The 17,201-nt window shown below is 36.7% G+C and overlaps 1 protein-coding gene across 1 annotated transcript in view; it reads left to right on the top strand.

Annotated features, from left to right (window-relative positions):
- LOC111049914 (nose resistant to fluoxetine protein 6-like) overlaps window positions 1-17,201 on the top strand; it is a 46,255-nt gene that overhangs the window by 1,554 nt on the left and 27,500 nt on the right. Inside the window, exon 2 of the mRNA XM_039439027.1 lies at window positions 3,761-3,970. Coding sequence (XP_039294961.1) covers window positions 3,761-3,970 — 210 coding nt within the window. The remainder of the gene's footprint in view (window positions 1-3,760; window positions 3,971-17,201) is intronic.

Raw genomic sequence — 17,201 nt, 5'->3', positions numbered from 1 at the left:
TAGGTTATTATATTTTCTCTTGGAACTCTGTATCAAAATCATATTCAAGGGTCAAAGATGTTGGAGCAACAGAGTTTTTAATTTTTCATTTCAAATAGGATTCCCAATAAAACCTACTGTCAAATTATTCTTGTAAAATTAATATTTAGCCTAGCTGTTTTCATAAATTTCACCAACTCTGTAGGCCTATTTGAAAGTTGCGGGTTTCAAATATTACAATATAACAGTTCATGAGCGAATTCTCCAACCCAGGGGGTCACTAGTTATTTTCATTTGATATTTAATATTTATTTGTATTGAAACAATTATACGAAATTTGAGGAGTGAAACGAGTACAGTAACGTTAGCGCTTGGAGGGGTGTAGCGTTGTCGTCTTCAAGCTTAAGGCTGTGCAAAGGCTAAAAATAAACTTTCTACTCGTTATATTTTTCAAAGTTTTTCGATTTGTATATCATCAAGCTATCAAAATGAAAAAGTTTTCTCAGGAAAACATTTTTTTTCGATCATTACTTTTTGAGATATGAGCGCCTGAAGTTTTGAATTTTCGGGACAGAACATTTCAAATTCGGTAAGAGATAAATCCATGAGAATGGAGGATGGATCCTTCATGGTATTGTTGATCTAGTAAAACAAAAGTTTTCTGAAAATATCAATTTTTGAAAAAGTTATTCAATTTACCAAAAATAACTCAACTAAAAGTGAGCGGCTGGCAACTCTACATCCATTGGGGCAGAGGCTTCGGAGGCACTTCTAAATTCACTTTATAGATAAATATTTCCCTTGAAAATGCCAACATATTATCTCACATATTCATCCTTATTATGATGATTTTTTATTTGCTTAACTTTTCCAAACAGATTGAAATAAAGCTATGACTGCCAAGTGAAACCCTTAAGCGCCGTTCAGCTGAATTTTATTATATTATCAATACTATTTTTATACTGGAATATATTTTCTCATATTTCACTTTGATTTCCAAGCTATGTTCAAGTATCATAATTGCCTTTTATTTAAACCAGTGTATTTAAACTGTCTGATTTATTTCGACACCTTCCTGCACACGGACTGACCATACTATATTAATATATTATATAAGGAGTATATTAATTCATTAGGTATATTATTGTTACACTATTATTTTATAAATATCTTCTTTGGTGAATAAATAAATTTGAATCTCAACACAGAAAACTTGATTTAAAACTCTCTATTTAAATAAAGTCGAGATTCAATAAGATTTGATCGATTTAATCTTGATTGAGGGATCGGATATAGTAGTTTTATAGAAAAATTTGTATTAAGAGAGTGTAGGAGTGGGACCTATTGAAAACCCAAATCGCATTTCTTAGTATTTTCTTTGAAGGTTTCTCATAGCTACATGATCTCTATAATACGAACACTGTTTACTGATTATTCTGATTGAGCAAATACAATATTGAATGTAGAATACGGTTCCGTACCTATGTTATTATCTATTTCTATCAGATGAATGTATTACTGTATACGAGAAATAATTTTAACCACGTCTGAGTTGAGTTACCATTTAATTATTTGGTGAAAACTGCTATTTTAGGTCGGCCGCTTGAGAACTATAAGCGTTTCAGTCTGTCTTTCAGTTTTATTAAGATCACATTCGTCTTCCTATTCAAGGAACAATATCCTTTTTCAAATATTGGAGGCGAATAAAGTAATGGGAGAACGAAACTCTATTATGTAATATAAAGAAAGACTGAAAAACTATAACCAACAGATTGGGTGGGTGTAAAGATGAAATCAAAGGTGAACAGTTTACTATGAAATTTAATGAAATTTATCATATATTTACATTTAAAACAATCAAGATTGCTTCATTAGAATATTAAGGACTATTCGCTTGCTGCTATAAATCAATTTTTGTGGAAAAATAAATGAATAAAAGAAAACTCAACAAGGATAACACCTACCTTTCCGAAGATGGTTTCTTGCTTGGCAATCAATGATAATTATTCGCGACGTTAATTATTATTTAAAAATCAAAATAACTGAACTAGTGAAATGGGTTCAGATCCTGTCTCATTCAATAATACAATTCTCCTTAAACTGCCCGAACTGCGACAGGAAAACTGTATTATAAAACAAGAGCAATATCTATCCTTTTCACCAGAACAGCCGGACTTTTACTGTCAGTCCTATCAAAACGAGCTTTGGCGAAGGCCAAAGGTCTCTAAGAATTCGTGTTAAAAATTTTTTCCCTAGATTTCTACGTTACATAGAAGTTTTTCCTGCATTATTATGAAATACTTAATGGAAGAATTAATGTATTAAAATAGCATGAGCAACTACTCATTCATCAAGATTCGGTTGTATCTCAAAACTAATTCAAATATTGAATATTATTAATGATTTGAACAATATTTGAATTTTGAAAATAGTTTTTCGTGTTCATACGAATCAAGGGTTTTATTTTAGTTGATTTCATTTGATTTCAATATGAGCTCCAAAGAGATTGTGGAAGATCTTTTGACAAAAAGGTTCAACGCGAAGCGTTCTAAACTGGTGCCCTACCATTGTGAGGGTGACAGTGACAGACGGAAGGTGGACTGTTTTTAATGAAAAAATATTCATGCCACTTCACATAAAATTAAAGCTTGCCATTTTATAGTTGACATGTGCAAAATAATGCTTCCAAGAGGTGACATTCCAAGGAGAGAGTCTTATACCCGCAAGGAATCTACGAGTAGAATACAATGTATTTTAGATTCCTTACATTGTAGGTACTTTTATCACTGTTTGCAGAGTGCGTTGTTTCCCCATGCAGCTTAATGCGAGCAAGTTTCAATAATTTCAATATGATACGACTTGATACGTGAATTTGTTACTCTGTGACACATGACATTTTCTCAACTCTGGTTCAATAATGTTCAAAGAATATTCCCATATAGATAAACTAGCTCATCCAATAATCTGTTTTTTTTTCTGGTGTTCAAGCCTTGCTCCTGGTCCCGTAAGGGACAGGTTATCGAAATGGTAATTCAGTAACTTCTGTTAACTTCATTGGCTTATCTAACTAACTTTGATTTTGTTAAGAGAATTCCTCAAAGCAAGCATTAATTTTCAATTTGACTTGATTAATTTCATTAAAAACCGTCTACGGTAGGTACCTTTTATAAGTTGCACTCTATAGTTGTATAGTTCCACTCTATAGTTGTATAGTTGTAGTTATCCCACAGTAGATACCGATCTAAGAAGAGTTTTTGAACTGGAAATGAATAGGTAGGGTACCTGCCTGACGGAAAATTCGTCTGAACAAGTTTATTATCTCATTCAGATCTGTACAAAAGATTTTGTTCTCCTATTCAGTTCACATTTTATTTTCACATTAGAAAAGTGTATTAATGAGATTAAGAGGGAAGAGATCAACCTTTTTTCAAGGTGAAAATAAAATGTAAACTACTGAAAAGGAATGCAAACTTTATCAGACGATTTTTCTTTTATTTTCTTATTCAGCTTTGTAGTTAGAAGAGAGAGTGTTTTAATACGAAACGAATAAGTTTCAATGTGATTTTCAAAAATACTCTTTACAAATTAAGTTATTGTCTGATTCAGCTTCCTGATAAGGAGTTTTCACACTCCTCTTTGGTTCATTTTTTCTTTTTTTGGCACATGGCCTGAGGGACATTGCTACAAAAAATTATCAACTTGTGTATAGACTATTAATTTCCATGTGGAATGTCAATAACGATTTTCAATGGATGAATGGATTAATCATTTCTTTCCGCAGATACTGATCTAAGAAGATTGTACGAGCTGAACAGGGACTATTTGCCAGTGCGTTTCAATGAGCTCGGCATCCATGGCTATATGGACTTGTTTGCCGGAGATCGGAGCAGGTCGCTGTATGTGCCTTCCGATGTTGACAGTGAGGCATGCCTCAAGCACAGTCGTCGCTACGCCGATGCCATACAAAACTACCAAGTCTGGGCTCTCAAAAGTAAGTTGATATAGTATAAACTATAATCATATTATAATTTCCTCTTTCGATATAAATTTTCTATGCTTTGATGGTTCCGCACATCAGAGACTTGAAATACGCCCACATAAAAATTACCTATCTGAAGAAAAAAACATTCCTCAGATCCTTCGTCAAATATGGAGGGACTGGAGTTTATTGGCTAATTTCAGAGTTTAAACTTTTTTGGAGAGAGCGACCCTAAAATGCAGTTTGACTTACCTATCTACGATATACAATATGGATTGGTAAATAACACGTTAGGCTTAAAAATAATTTATTGGCTGGAATATGGAATTTGACTTACCTATGTACGGAAATAATTTGAAACATTTAAGATGGGGACCAATTTTACTCCACAAATATGGAGACGCTCCCTGAAGTTGACTTTTTTCTCTCGGATAGTGTTGACAATAATTTTGAACGTTTCTATGCTCTATATAGCCTATAGTATTGCTTGTCGTGTTACGTACGGTGCCTACTCGTATCATACATCTTGCAAGGTTTGGTTCCGCACATCAAAGACTTGAAATAGACCCACATAAAAATTCACACATCTAAAGAGAAAAAAAACATTGCTCAAATCAATCGTCAAATATTGGAGAGAGTGGAGTTTATTGATCAGTTCCAGAGTCTAATCATCTCCACTTAACTCATTGTGAAAGTGATCAACATATTATTATTTATCTTGCATCAATATGCATCGATGGCATATCGATTTGGATTTTTGTTCAATAAGCAGTCTACTTGAAAACGTTTATAGGCTTTTGAAAGTCAATTGAATACTATTGGTAATCTTTTCCAAGATCAAGTATAGGCTGTTATCACTATTAATCGCTTTTCCCTTTGAAAATAATGACGAGTATTATTGAGACATTTATTTCACATTCAGATGAAATTGAAAACTATAAAGTTTTGACCGTAAAAAGTGAATTGAAATACTATTGCGATAATCTCTACCAATATCAAGGCTTTCATCACTATCAATGAAAGCTTTTTCCATTGCAGATAATGCAGTAATTGTGAGACCTTCATTTCATGACGTAAAGAACTATTGAGTGGAAGATTTTTGTACATAATTCGAAATAATTGTTTTCCTGATGCTTTATACAGGAATCTTCGTATCGATTCTTTCGATTGTTTTGAACTGTTGATACAATCATTAAATCATGGGAATTTTAGATAGAATAACTAGTAGTTTTAAATGACTACTAAGTGCCGGTACCGGTTTCCGAGCTCGGGATTCAGGTAAGTTCTAGACTTTGAACAGTTCGAGTCAGAAAATTGGCTTTCCGAAACTAAACGGGGCATAGTCGTATAGTCATAGTCAAAGTCACGTTTAAATTAAATTTAAAAAAACTAGAAAATTGAACAAAAAATAAACAGAAAATAGTGTAAAGTTTCAGCTATTTTGAATTATTTAGGAATGTTTAATTTCGTCGAGGAAAAACGTTTCCAATTATAGAAATGAGAAAATAAAGATTTATTTTGCTGCAACTATTCGCCGCGACTACGCCCCGTTTTGGAAAGCCAATTTTCTGACTTCAGCTGTTTAAAGTCTAGAGCTTATCTATAAATCCCAAGCTAGGTAACCGGCCCTATGGTTTTAGAATCTATCCAACGAGTTTTTACTTTCCTTGCCCTATTACCATATAAGGTAAGGTAAGGAAAGTATTGCTTTCCGAAAAAAAATTAAGGTACCCCGATTTCTAAATTTCTATACGTTTCCCCTGGGTCCAAAAAAGTGGTTTTTGGGTATTGGTTTGTATGTGTGTGTGTGTGTGTATATGAGTGTATGTGCGTCTGTGTACACGATATATCATCTCCCAATTAACGGAATGACTTGAAATTTAGAACTTAAGGTCCTTACACTATAAGGATCCGACACGAACATTTTCGATCAAATACAATTCAAGATGGCGGCGAAAATGTTGTCAAAAACTGGGTTTTTCGTGATTTTCTCGAAAACGGCTCCAACGATTTTGATCAAATTCATACCTAGAAAAGTCATTGATAAGCTCTATCAACTGCCACACGTCTCATATCTGTAAAAAATTCAGGAGCACTGCACCATCTCTGCAAAGTTTGATTTTAGATTCTCAATTATCAGGCTTCAGATACAATTCAAACAAAAAAATTTAAGTGGAAAAGATTGAGCATAAAAATCTCTACAATTAATGCTCAGTAGCATTTTCACCCTAGAATTGAAAATAAGCTCGAAATTCGAGAAAAAAATATTATTCAATTGCAAACTGTTGATTCTATTAAATCATTCACTAAGAAGAGATAGCAGACTTCGTGTGTCTGCAGCGCTATTGTCCTATCACCAGCTGTCTCATATCTTTGAATAGTAGATTTGAGATGCGCGGGAACACTAGCGTCAGTTGATCAATTTTTATAACGGCAAGGAAAGTTGTGTGAGTGCACTACACCAGATTTTTTATAATTTTATAGAAACCTTTTTATGTAGTTGTGAGCGTAGATCGTAGATATATACATATTGAATGAGAACGGATACATATTTTTTACCGCTTTCCTCCCTCGGATCCAACTCCAACCTATCTAGACACAAGGCTTGATTGGATTCAAATCAAAAACTTGTAGCCTTATAATAGTTACTAAACTTCTCTAGTGTCTTATTATGTATTTTATAAATTTGTGATTTATATAATTGAATATATGTAGAATTGTGACAATGCAGAAATTCTTTACATGTTGTAAATAATATTGTAAACGAATGGAATTGCAAATTAATTAATAAATAATTTGAAACGGCTTTAAATATTGTCAAACCGACTGATTTATTGAACCAATTAGGAGCTCCTAATTTCTTATCTATAATAGAGATAAGAGCTATTAGTATCTATAAGAGATACTAGTCTCTTATCTATTGTTACAACATTATCAATATCTAGTAAACTGAAAGCTCAAACAACGGGAAGCAGACTATATAGCAGAGTGGATGAAATCATTATTATAATTAATTGGCCGTTACGTGATCAATCAAGGTTGAACTCTGTTATTTGCCAAAACAATAAGACATGCCTACAGTTTTCCACGTATGGCAATGTATGATACTGTATATTAAATCTAATAAACTGGATATTCGTTTTGTGAATGTTTCACCATTGTTTTTGCTGTGTCTTCTATTTCTAATATGTCTGACTCAGTCATGTTTTATATTTGGTTTTGTTAGTTACCAAGTAGTATTCCTTGATTTGATGGAATTACAATTCCATTATCATATTTGGTATAATGTGGGCGTGTCTTGTCTCGGTCAATGACAGAGCTCAATCTTCATTGGCCAACCAGCGGTCAAGCATATGACTTTATACTCTATCCACGTATATTATATTCTGCTGCTCGATGTTTTCAGTTCGGTAGAGATTGATAATGGTGGAAGATCTGAAACTAGTATTTAAAAATGATTCTTATAAATAAGTGTTTTTGACAATTTCACGACGTTCGCACTCAACTACAATCAAAATTAATATTATACTTTCCACTCCATCATCCATCATACTCAAACTGGTGTGGTACACTCACACAACTTTCCTTGCTCATTGAACTGTAAGCCTCATTCTTAGACGATAATAATTTAGGGGAATAACATAATGACAATTGGCGGCAAAATATTTGCAACTACTTACAGATGGAATTAAATAGAGAATGCATTTATTCAAATGCTAATTAATATATAATTATTATTCAACGAAAATCCTAAATAAATGCTGTAAATCACCCCGAAGACTTCTTCTACTGCTGACATTGACAACAGGCTGTTAACAGCTAGATGGAAATTCGATGAGAACTACTATCCAAAAATTAGATGCCAGCCCGGGAATCGAACCCGGTACCTCCCAATTGCTAGTCAGGAATGCTTACCCTTACACCAAACTGACAATCTCTGGATAGCAGCGCTCATTTTATATGAAGCCATAGCGGCTAACCAGTTACAGATGGAATTAAATAGAGAATGCATCTATTCAAATGCTAATTGATATATAATTATTATTATATAATCTCGGGGTGTCTTCGGGGTGATTTACAGCATTTATTTCGGATTTTCGTTAAATAATAATTATTAGTAGTATAAAAAGGAGGACTCTGGGACACAAGTGTCCCAGAGTCCTCCTTCACCTCAAGGTCACCCAAGATGACCAAACCTAACCTCAAGGTCACCCAAGATGATCAAACCTAACCTCAAGGTCATCCAAGTTAAAAAAAAAAAATTAAATTAAAAAAAAAACAACAATAAAAAATAAAAAATAAATAAAAATAGATTAGAATTAATTTCACGACCTTTGGGAGTGGTGGGAGACTGTTCAGGTATTATATGGGAGCTCCTATCCATAAGATCTATCATTGTGTTGCTGACTAGTTGAAGACGAGTTGCTCTTTTTAGTGTGTGCAGGCACGGCCCTAGGGACTTTGCCGCCCTGGGCGAGATCGGCAACTGCCGCCCCCCCCCCACAAGTATCCCGTCTTTAATTGTTAATACCGGGTTCCACCCCTCCTTGAACGATAGCCTAACGCCGGTTACACATTAGGCGGTTTCTGCCGGGGCGGTAATTTCGCCATCGCCGCCGTTCGAGCAGTAGTCTATGGACTTGAATTGAAGCTTACAGACTGGGCGGCAGAAACGCCGCGCTGCTATATTGCCGTTGGTGGCAGCTGTGCAGCCGTCTACTGCCACTGCGGCTGGCGGTGTTTTTGCCGCTCTTGTCTTTGCAGTGGCGTACGTGACCAAATGGGCGTTAACACATTTGGCGGTTGTCTACCGTCGCCGCTGATCAGTCGTCTTTCCCAGTTGCTACAAGTCAGAGGTCTTTGAAAATCAGCCTTTTAATTTGTGTCTTGTTGTAAAGTTTGTAAGTTGTTTATAACATTCATTTTTTGTTTTAAGTGTTTGTGGTTGACGAGTGTGAGAAAATGAGTAAGTTAATAGACAATGAGTTGTTAATATCATTTGTAGAACAGAGGCCAGTTTTGTGGGACAAAACCCTCAACATATTTAAGGATCTAGATGCAACAAGAAATGCGTGGAAGGAAGTGTGTATGGAGATTAGGGGGAATTTTGAAACTCTGGAAGACAAGGAAAAAACTGTAATATGTTGTATATTGCTGTCGATTTAATAAAAACATTCATTTCAATTAATCCAAGTAAGGCGATTCCTCTGATGTCTTCTTTTCCTTCGACAATACAACAAAAGTGTTAAAAGTTGTTGCCTTTCCATTTTAAGTAAAACACTTAATAATATTATATACTTTTGAAAAATGTGCAAAATACAATTAACTGAACACTCATGGAACAGAGAAGTTATAACACATTTGCGATGAAGAACTACAAGAATTATTTTGGCTACTGATCATACATGGCGGTAATTTTGCCGCTCGATGTTTGGCAGTATTTTTTCCGCTGAATGTGTAAGCTCGACTTTTTTTCGAGGCGGCGACGGCAGTTTTGCCGCCGTGGCAGAAACCGCCCAGTGTTTAACCAGCGTTACTATTGTGTCTCCGCTGTGTTGCGACACCACAGAGTCTCAGTAAACTCTAAAAAATTATGTTTAACAATATTTATTGACATTTAAACAAATATTTGACAAATATAAATATTGGGGAACAGTAAAGTCCAGTCAATATAGACATAAAAATGGGGGTTTGCTTGCAATTTATATCATAGTTATGATTTTTTAATATTTTATTTGGATACATGAGAGAAGTTCAGAACCAAATTTTTCATGTAAAATTCCCTTGTGCTGATACAGAGTGGCTCAAGAAGTTCGTATTTTAGGTTCATTTTCCAGTTTTCAGCTATTTCCGGCAAAATCAGTGATCAGACAGAAAAATTTGCTCTTGCCTTTTTTAAAATCATTAAATTCTGAATTAAATGAGATCATTCGGAACTCTCTATCTCCAATGAGTACTGAGTTATGATTTTTCAAATATGAGTGATATTAAAAAAAAATCAATTTTGATCATATTTAGCATTTGATCAACAATATATCCCGATTACAATCTAGATGTGAAATTCAAAATCCCTCTTGGCGTAATTTTGTGTTCTAAAATCTGAGACTAGGTAGAGCCTAGGTAATCTCAAATAGATTTCCAGGTACACTTGACAACAATGCTCATTGTATTGTGGAAAACACCTTATTTTTAGCTTCAACCATCATCACCATCTATATTGTCGTCACAGTGATATTTCGCACAATGATATAAGCTCATGAGATTATGTTCTATGAGAATCACACGTTAGTTGCACTTCATTCCAGTATTTCCTAGTGGAGAGGCGTGCGAGGACACGATCAAGGATTGCTTAAAGATCAAGCTATCAAAATGAAAAAGTTTTCAATCATTACTTTCTGAGACATGAGCATTTAAAGTTTAAATTTTTGGGACAGAACATTTCAAGTTTGGTACGAGATGAATCCATAAAATTCAAAGGATATAATTTTTCATGGTATTTTTGATTTAATAAAAAAATAACGTCACAGTGATATTTCGCACAATGATATAAGCTCATGAGATTATGTTCTATGAGAATCACACGTTAGTTGCACTTCATTCCAGTATTTCCTAGTGGAGAGGCGTGCAAGGACACGATCAAGGATTGCTTAAAGATCAAGCTATCAAAATGAAAAAGTTTTCAATCATTACTTTCTGAGACATGAGCGTTTAAAGTTTAAATTTTTGGGACAGAACATTTCAAGTTTGGTACGAGATGAATCCATAAAATTCAAAGGATATAATTTTTCATGGTATTTTTGATTTAATAAAACAAAAATTTTCTGAAAATATCAATTTTTGAGAAAGTTATTCAATTTACTAAAAATGACCAAAAATAGTGTTTAGTTGAGTCTTTTTTTTTTGTAAATTGAATAACTTTTTCAAAAATTGATATTTTCAGAAAATGTTTCAAAATTTTATATTTTATTCAATCAATAACATGAAGAATTTATCTCGTACCGAATTTGAATAATGTCCTGTCCCAAAAATTTAAACTTTAGGCGTTCATATCTCAAAAAGAAATGATTGGAATAAAATGTTTTCCTAAGAAAACTTTTTCATTTTGATATATACCGGTACAAATCGAAAAACTTTGAAAAATATCACCAGTACAAGGAAGTTTATTTTTAGCGTTTGCACAGCCTTAAAACGTAGACTGCAACATAGTATTAGGCCTACTTAACTTGCTAAGTAATTAGAACTACAATTTCTACAAGTTTGTTTAACACACCTGTTTAATTAAGTAGAACTCGTCTGACCTTTGCATGGGGAAATTCCTCCACAAATTCTTCAAGATCTGAGGACTGAACTATTTTATGTTCGCTAGACCACTCAGACGTTCCTGGGACATTGTTGATCTTAGAAAAGTCTTCATTTGATATTATGAATTTATTATTTATTTGTATTTTGAAATTTTCCGTTCCTTTAAATTTGCCGCCCCCAAAACCTGCCGCCCTGTGCGGCCGCCCGGTCCGCCCACCCCTGGGGCCGGGCCTGAGTGTGTGCTACAGTGCAGTGCAGTTTTTAGTGAATAGCAAAGTAAGTACAATCTATATTGTTTATTATTATTGTTGGTTATTATTTTTAAAGATCCATTTTGATGAATACTTTGTGTGGGGGACTTTAAGATGTCTCCTCCCTCACACATCATGATGATCATTCAGTTTGAGAGAGAGAGAGAGACAGAATAAATATTATTTAGAATTTTGAAAGACCCATTTTGATGAATATTTTGTGTGGGGGACTTTAAGTAAGATGTCTCCTCATCATTATCCAGTTTTTTTTTTCTTTAGAATTATTGATTTGAAATTCAGTAATAATGATTTATACTATTCATTTTTTTCTTATTATATAAAACTATTCTTGTTGAATGGGTGGAAAGCATTGTAAAATCCAACCCCCATACTAGAGAACCACCCATACCATCAACCATATTAGAGAACCACCCATACTAATGGCATGTATGTCGTTTTCAGACAATATAGAGTGCAATACATCAACTTCCTACCCTTCTCTTCCTCCACCCCACCCTGATAGCCCACCTCCACCATACAGTGAATTGACCCCAGTTACCCATCGATCAGTCACCCCCTCATCCCTGCCGGCTGAGGTCAGGACGGCTTCAATTTGGCAGTGGCTCTTCATATAGGTGAGAGATTGCCTTGCTGTGCTTTCAACAAGGGCTGTTTCGGCAACCCCACTCCACATCCCCCTGTCACATGACTCTGGCTTGGGATGGTCACGCAGGACCTGTCACTCTGCATGGTCATGGAGACCTCTATCACACCAGATTAATGTGTCCTTGGTGGACCTGCTGGATCAGGATGTCCATGGGAGGCTCTGGATCAGCATGGCCATGCTGCTCTGGATCAGGGTGGCATTGAAGATGGATATTTCTAGCAACTCCCACTTCGCCTCCTCCGTGCTGTGTTTGGACATTTAGCATAGGCATTTTCAATGACTCTGGCTCCTCCTGTCACATGGACCGTGCTCACCAGTGTTCAGCATATCTGTGGGCAGGGTCGTCCACTCAGTGGTCTGTCGGTCAGTTCAGTCACTGAGTCACTGTTCAGTCACTGAGTCACTGTTCAGCCACTGTTCAGTCACTGTTCAGTCACTGTTCAGTCACTGTTCAGTAACTGTTCAGTAACTGTTCAGTCACTGTTCAGTCACTGTTCAGTCACTGTTCAGCCACTGTTCAGTCACTGTTCAGTCACTGTTCAGTCACTGTTTAGTCACTCCCGTCACTGTTTAGTCAGTGGCACTCAGCACTTGGGATGGGTCCAAAATGTATAAATAGCTGAGCTCAAACTCTCAGACCTCAGTATACTGATAAACACTGACCAGTATGTATATCAAGCAAAGGAACCATAAGCCGACATTGGAGGAGGTCACTCCTACCATATTGGAGATTGCTAGGCTAAAGCGTGAAATCAAAAGGAGGCATAAGGAAGCCATGCTGGGTAGACGGATTGCAGAAGAGAAACATGTGGAACACTTCAAACCTCTAGGTGAGCCACTAGCCAACCTAGTCAAAACTCTCCAACAGATGCCAGTTCAACAACCACAACTACCTCCATCAAGAGCATCCAAGAAGCATCCCAGGTATCTGAAGCCTAGAATAAAAATGCACTCCAGGCATGTGAAGGGTAGGCAGAGACAATCCAAGCAAGAGTTGTTATCATCAGAACATCGTCCTTCCTCAGCAGCATCAACACACCACACATATCCTACTCCACCAACAACACCATTTGTAAAACATGCCACATATACAAGGCGTGGACTTACTGGTGCAAGTAAAGCAAAACATAAGCTCCAACTCTCCAGCATTGATGAAGAGTCACCAACATTTGAATCATATGGAACTGGAGAAGTTTCAAGTCCAATGGCAGGCACCTCAGGAGTTGGATGGCAACTATGGAAAGCAGGAAAGCAGGCATTTGAAGGGGATGAGGGTGAGGAGTATAATATGAGTAGAGGATATGATGATAGCAGTGATGAGGAGCTGTCTGGAGATGGACAGGATGATGATAAGAATGTTGAACAATTATTGAATGAAAGTCACGGTACAACAGTTCAGAATATCCTTGATCAAACTGATCTAGCTGGAAAACAGGTAGCTGATTACATTAGAGGATCATTGAGCAAGGACAATGACAATTTTGATGACACTTTCGGGCCAAGAGTGAGAGATAATGCTTACTACCTGGGCAATAAGTATTTAACTTTTGGAGAGAATGGTGATGAAATTGTGCTGACTGACCCTGTAGATGAGGAAGAAAAGACCTTCACAGCTACATTGGGACTTTGTGAGTTGATTTTCAAGAAGAATCCAAATTGTGCATTAGTTGAATCCGCTGACAGACAGGCCTATGGAGAAATATTGAACTGGACCTGTGTGTACAGACAGAACAATGATCCAAGAGGTGAGATTGTTAACTACAACAAAGCCAAGTATAAGAATACAATCAAACGTCTTTTGGATGATAGCAGAGATGGCAGTCAAAGACATTCTGAGAGACAAGTGACTGGGAGAGGATCTATTGCTCCAAGGCATGTTTTTCGTAAAGAGAAAAGTCAGAAGATCTATAGAGGAAGAGGTGTTCTCTCAGCTATCAAAGGTGCTGCTGGTACAATAGTTAATAAGGCAATCGACATTCTACCAGTTGAACTTCATATCCCTGGCTATCAGTACTGTGGACCAGAAACAAAACTTCAGAAGTGATTAGCACCAGGTGATCCAGGAATCAACAAATTTGATCAGGCTTGCAAGGAGCATGATATTGCCTATTCCAAGAGTGGTGATACAGCAAGCAGAGCAGTAGCAGACAGCATCTTGGCAGAGAGAGCCTGGGACAGAGTGAGATCTGAAGATGCAGGGGTGTTGGAAAAAGCTGCAGCACTAGCAGTCACCAACATCATGAAGGCTAAGGCAAAATTTGGGGAGGGTATGAAAAGATCACTGAAGAAAGTCAGCAGGGTGGCTGAGAAGGGGAAGAAACAAAAGATTAAACCATCAATGAAAAAAATCAATAAAAGGAGGTCAAGGTCTTTACTTGAGACATCAGAAACCAAAGGTTGGTACAGGTCTTTACTTGAGAAAGCAGAGAACAGCAACACCTTAGACACTAGGTAATATATTGAGGTACAATCAAAATCATAATGCTGTACAAATATGGATATATATTGGATACATCATAGCAGATTAGATTTATTATGCTGGAATCATCTGTGGAGAACAGACATTTTGTCGATCAACTGTGTATCTGAGACAATAGAGAGAATGGTACTCCTATTCTCAAAGTGGGGTGACTATGGTGAGACAAATTTACCATCAATCTCCCCATTTGATCTAAAGAAGGATGAGGATCATGTAGAAGATGAGGAAGAGGAAACTGATATGGAGGAGAACAATGAGGTAGAGGTGGAAGAGGAAGAGGATGAGGAGGAAGAGGAAGAGGAGGAGGAGGAAGAGGAAGAGGAGGAGGAGGATGATGTAGTGGTGAGAAATACTACTACACCTATACTTTTGACTCGAAGGAGCATCAATTACCTGAAGGAAAGAGGTTGTGAGGTGATTCAACAACAATGACAGGGTATTATCTCTAACTGAAACAGTGTTCTAGAGGTATCACTGAATATCATCTGAAGACTATCAGACAACATAGAGGACTTGCCAAGGACTAGTGCTGGAAAAGGAGTCTACTACCTGGGACATCATCTGCTTGACATGGGCCAAGGAGAAACATCATGGATACATCACTTTTCTGCACACTCAATATGATAAACAACTTGGATTTTGGAACAGAGATATGTCTGTTTGTAGTAAACTTTTCAATGAAATGGCTGTTGGATTGATCAATAAAGAGCTAATTGTATTCCAGACTGTTTAATTATTACCTACCATCTCCTTAGATATAGTTTAGCTATAAGTACATTCTGCGTGCCACTGACTGAACAGTGACAGAAGTGACTAAACAGTGACTGAACAGTGACTGAACAGTTACTGAACAGTTACTGAACAGTGACTGAACAGTGACTGAACAGTGACTGAACAGTGACTGAACAGTGATTGAACAGTGACTGAACAGTGGCTGAACAGTGACTGAACAGTGACTGAACAGTGACTGAACAGTTACTGAACAGTGGCTGAACAGTGACTCAGTGACTGAACAGTGACTGAACTGACCGACAGACCACTGAGTGGACGACTCTGCTCACAGATATGCTGAACACTGGTGAGCATGGTCCATGTGACAGGAGGAGCCAGAGTCATTGAAAATGCCTATGCTAAATGTCCAAACACAGCACGGAGGAGGCGAAGTGGAAGTTGCTGAAAATATCCATCTTCAATGCCACCCTGATCCAGAGCAGCACAGCCATGCTGATCCAGAGCCTCCCATGGACATCCCGATCCAGCAGGTCCACCAAGGACACATTAATCTGGTGTGACAGAGGTCTCCATGACCATGCAGAGTGACAGGTCCCATTGCCAACTAGTCAGCAACACAATGATAGCTCTTATGGCTAGGAGCTCCCATATATATACCCGAACTTACAGTCTCCCACCACTCCCAAAGGTTGTGAAATTAATTATAATTTATTTTTATTTATTTTTGATTTTTTATTATTATTATTTTTTTTAAATTTTTTTCTATCCATTTTCTTTTAATTTTTTTGTTTTTTGACTTGGATGACCTTGAGGTTAGGTTTGATCATCTTGGGTGACCTTGAGGTTAGGTATGGTCATCTTGGGTGACCTTGAGGCTAGGTTTGGTCATCTTGGGTGACCTTGAGGTTAGGTTTGGTTGTCTTGGGTGACCTTGAGGTTAGGTTTGGTCGTCTTGGGTGACCTTGAGGTGAAGGAGGACTCTGGGACACTTGTGTCCCAGAGTCCTCCTTTTTATACTACTATTATTTGCAATTATATGATCAGACTACTTTATATGTGTATATGTAATTGTTTTCAGAGTACTTTTACCTTTGTGTAAATTGTGAAATTCGATGATTTTTTCAAAAGTGGTCAAAACAGCTGTTCTACAGATGGAATATCTCGACTATGACTGTGCTCTTTTAAACTGCTCTACCTACCTACCTCATGCACAAGAAGGAGGTTACAAAGTCCATTTCTCAAGGATGGGGTGGACCCTCCATTAGTTTCCCAGGAAAAAGACTCATGCCAGTTGATAGAGCTGATAAATCACTATACAGGGTATGAATTTGAAAAAAATTGGTCAAGTAATTTTTGAGAAAATCATGAAAAACATGGTTTTTTAGTAATTATCTGCCATTTTTCTCAAGAATATTACGGAGCTCCTGCAATCTTCCCAAAAATGAGACTCATGTCAATTGATAGGGCTTATGAATAGCTATCTATGGTATGAATTTGAAGAAAATCGTTGAAGCCGTTTTCGAGAAAACCGTGAAAAACATGGTTTTTTAGTCATTATCCGCCATTTTTTCCGCCATCTCGAATTGAATTTTATTGAATTTCTTTTTGTCGGATCCTTATGGTATAAGGACCTTAAGTTTGAAATTTCAAGTCAATCGGTTAATTAGGAATGCAGTTATCGTGTTCAGACACACACACACACACACACACACACACACACACACACACACACACACACACACAACACACACACACAGCAGAGAGAGAGACCAACACCCAAAATTATGTTTTTGGACTCAGGGGACCTTGAAA

This window comes from Nilaparvata lugens, chromosome 12, assembly GCF_014356525.2.
Source record: "Nilaparvata lugens isolate BPH chromosome 12, ASM1435652v1, whole genome shotgun sequence".
Lineage (NCBI taxonomy): Eukaryota > Metazoa > Arthropoda > Insecta > Hemiptera > Delphacidae > Nilaparvata > Nilaparvata lugens.
This window is presented reverse-complemented; position numbering and strand designations above follow the sequence as displayed.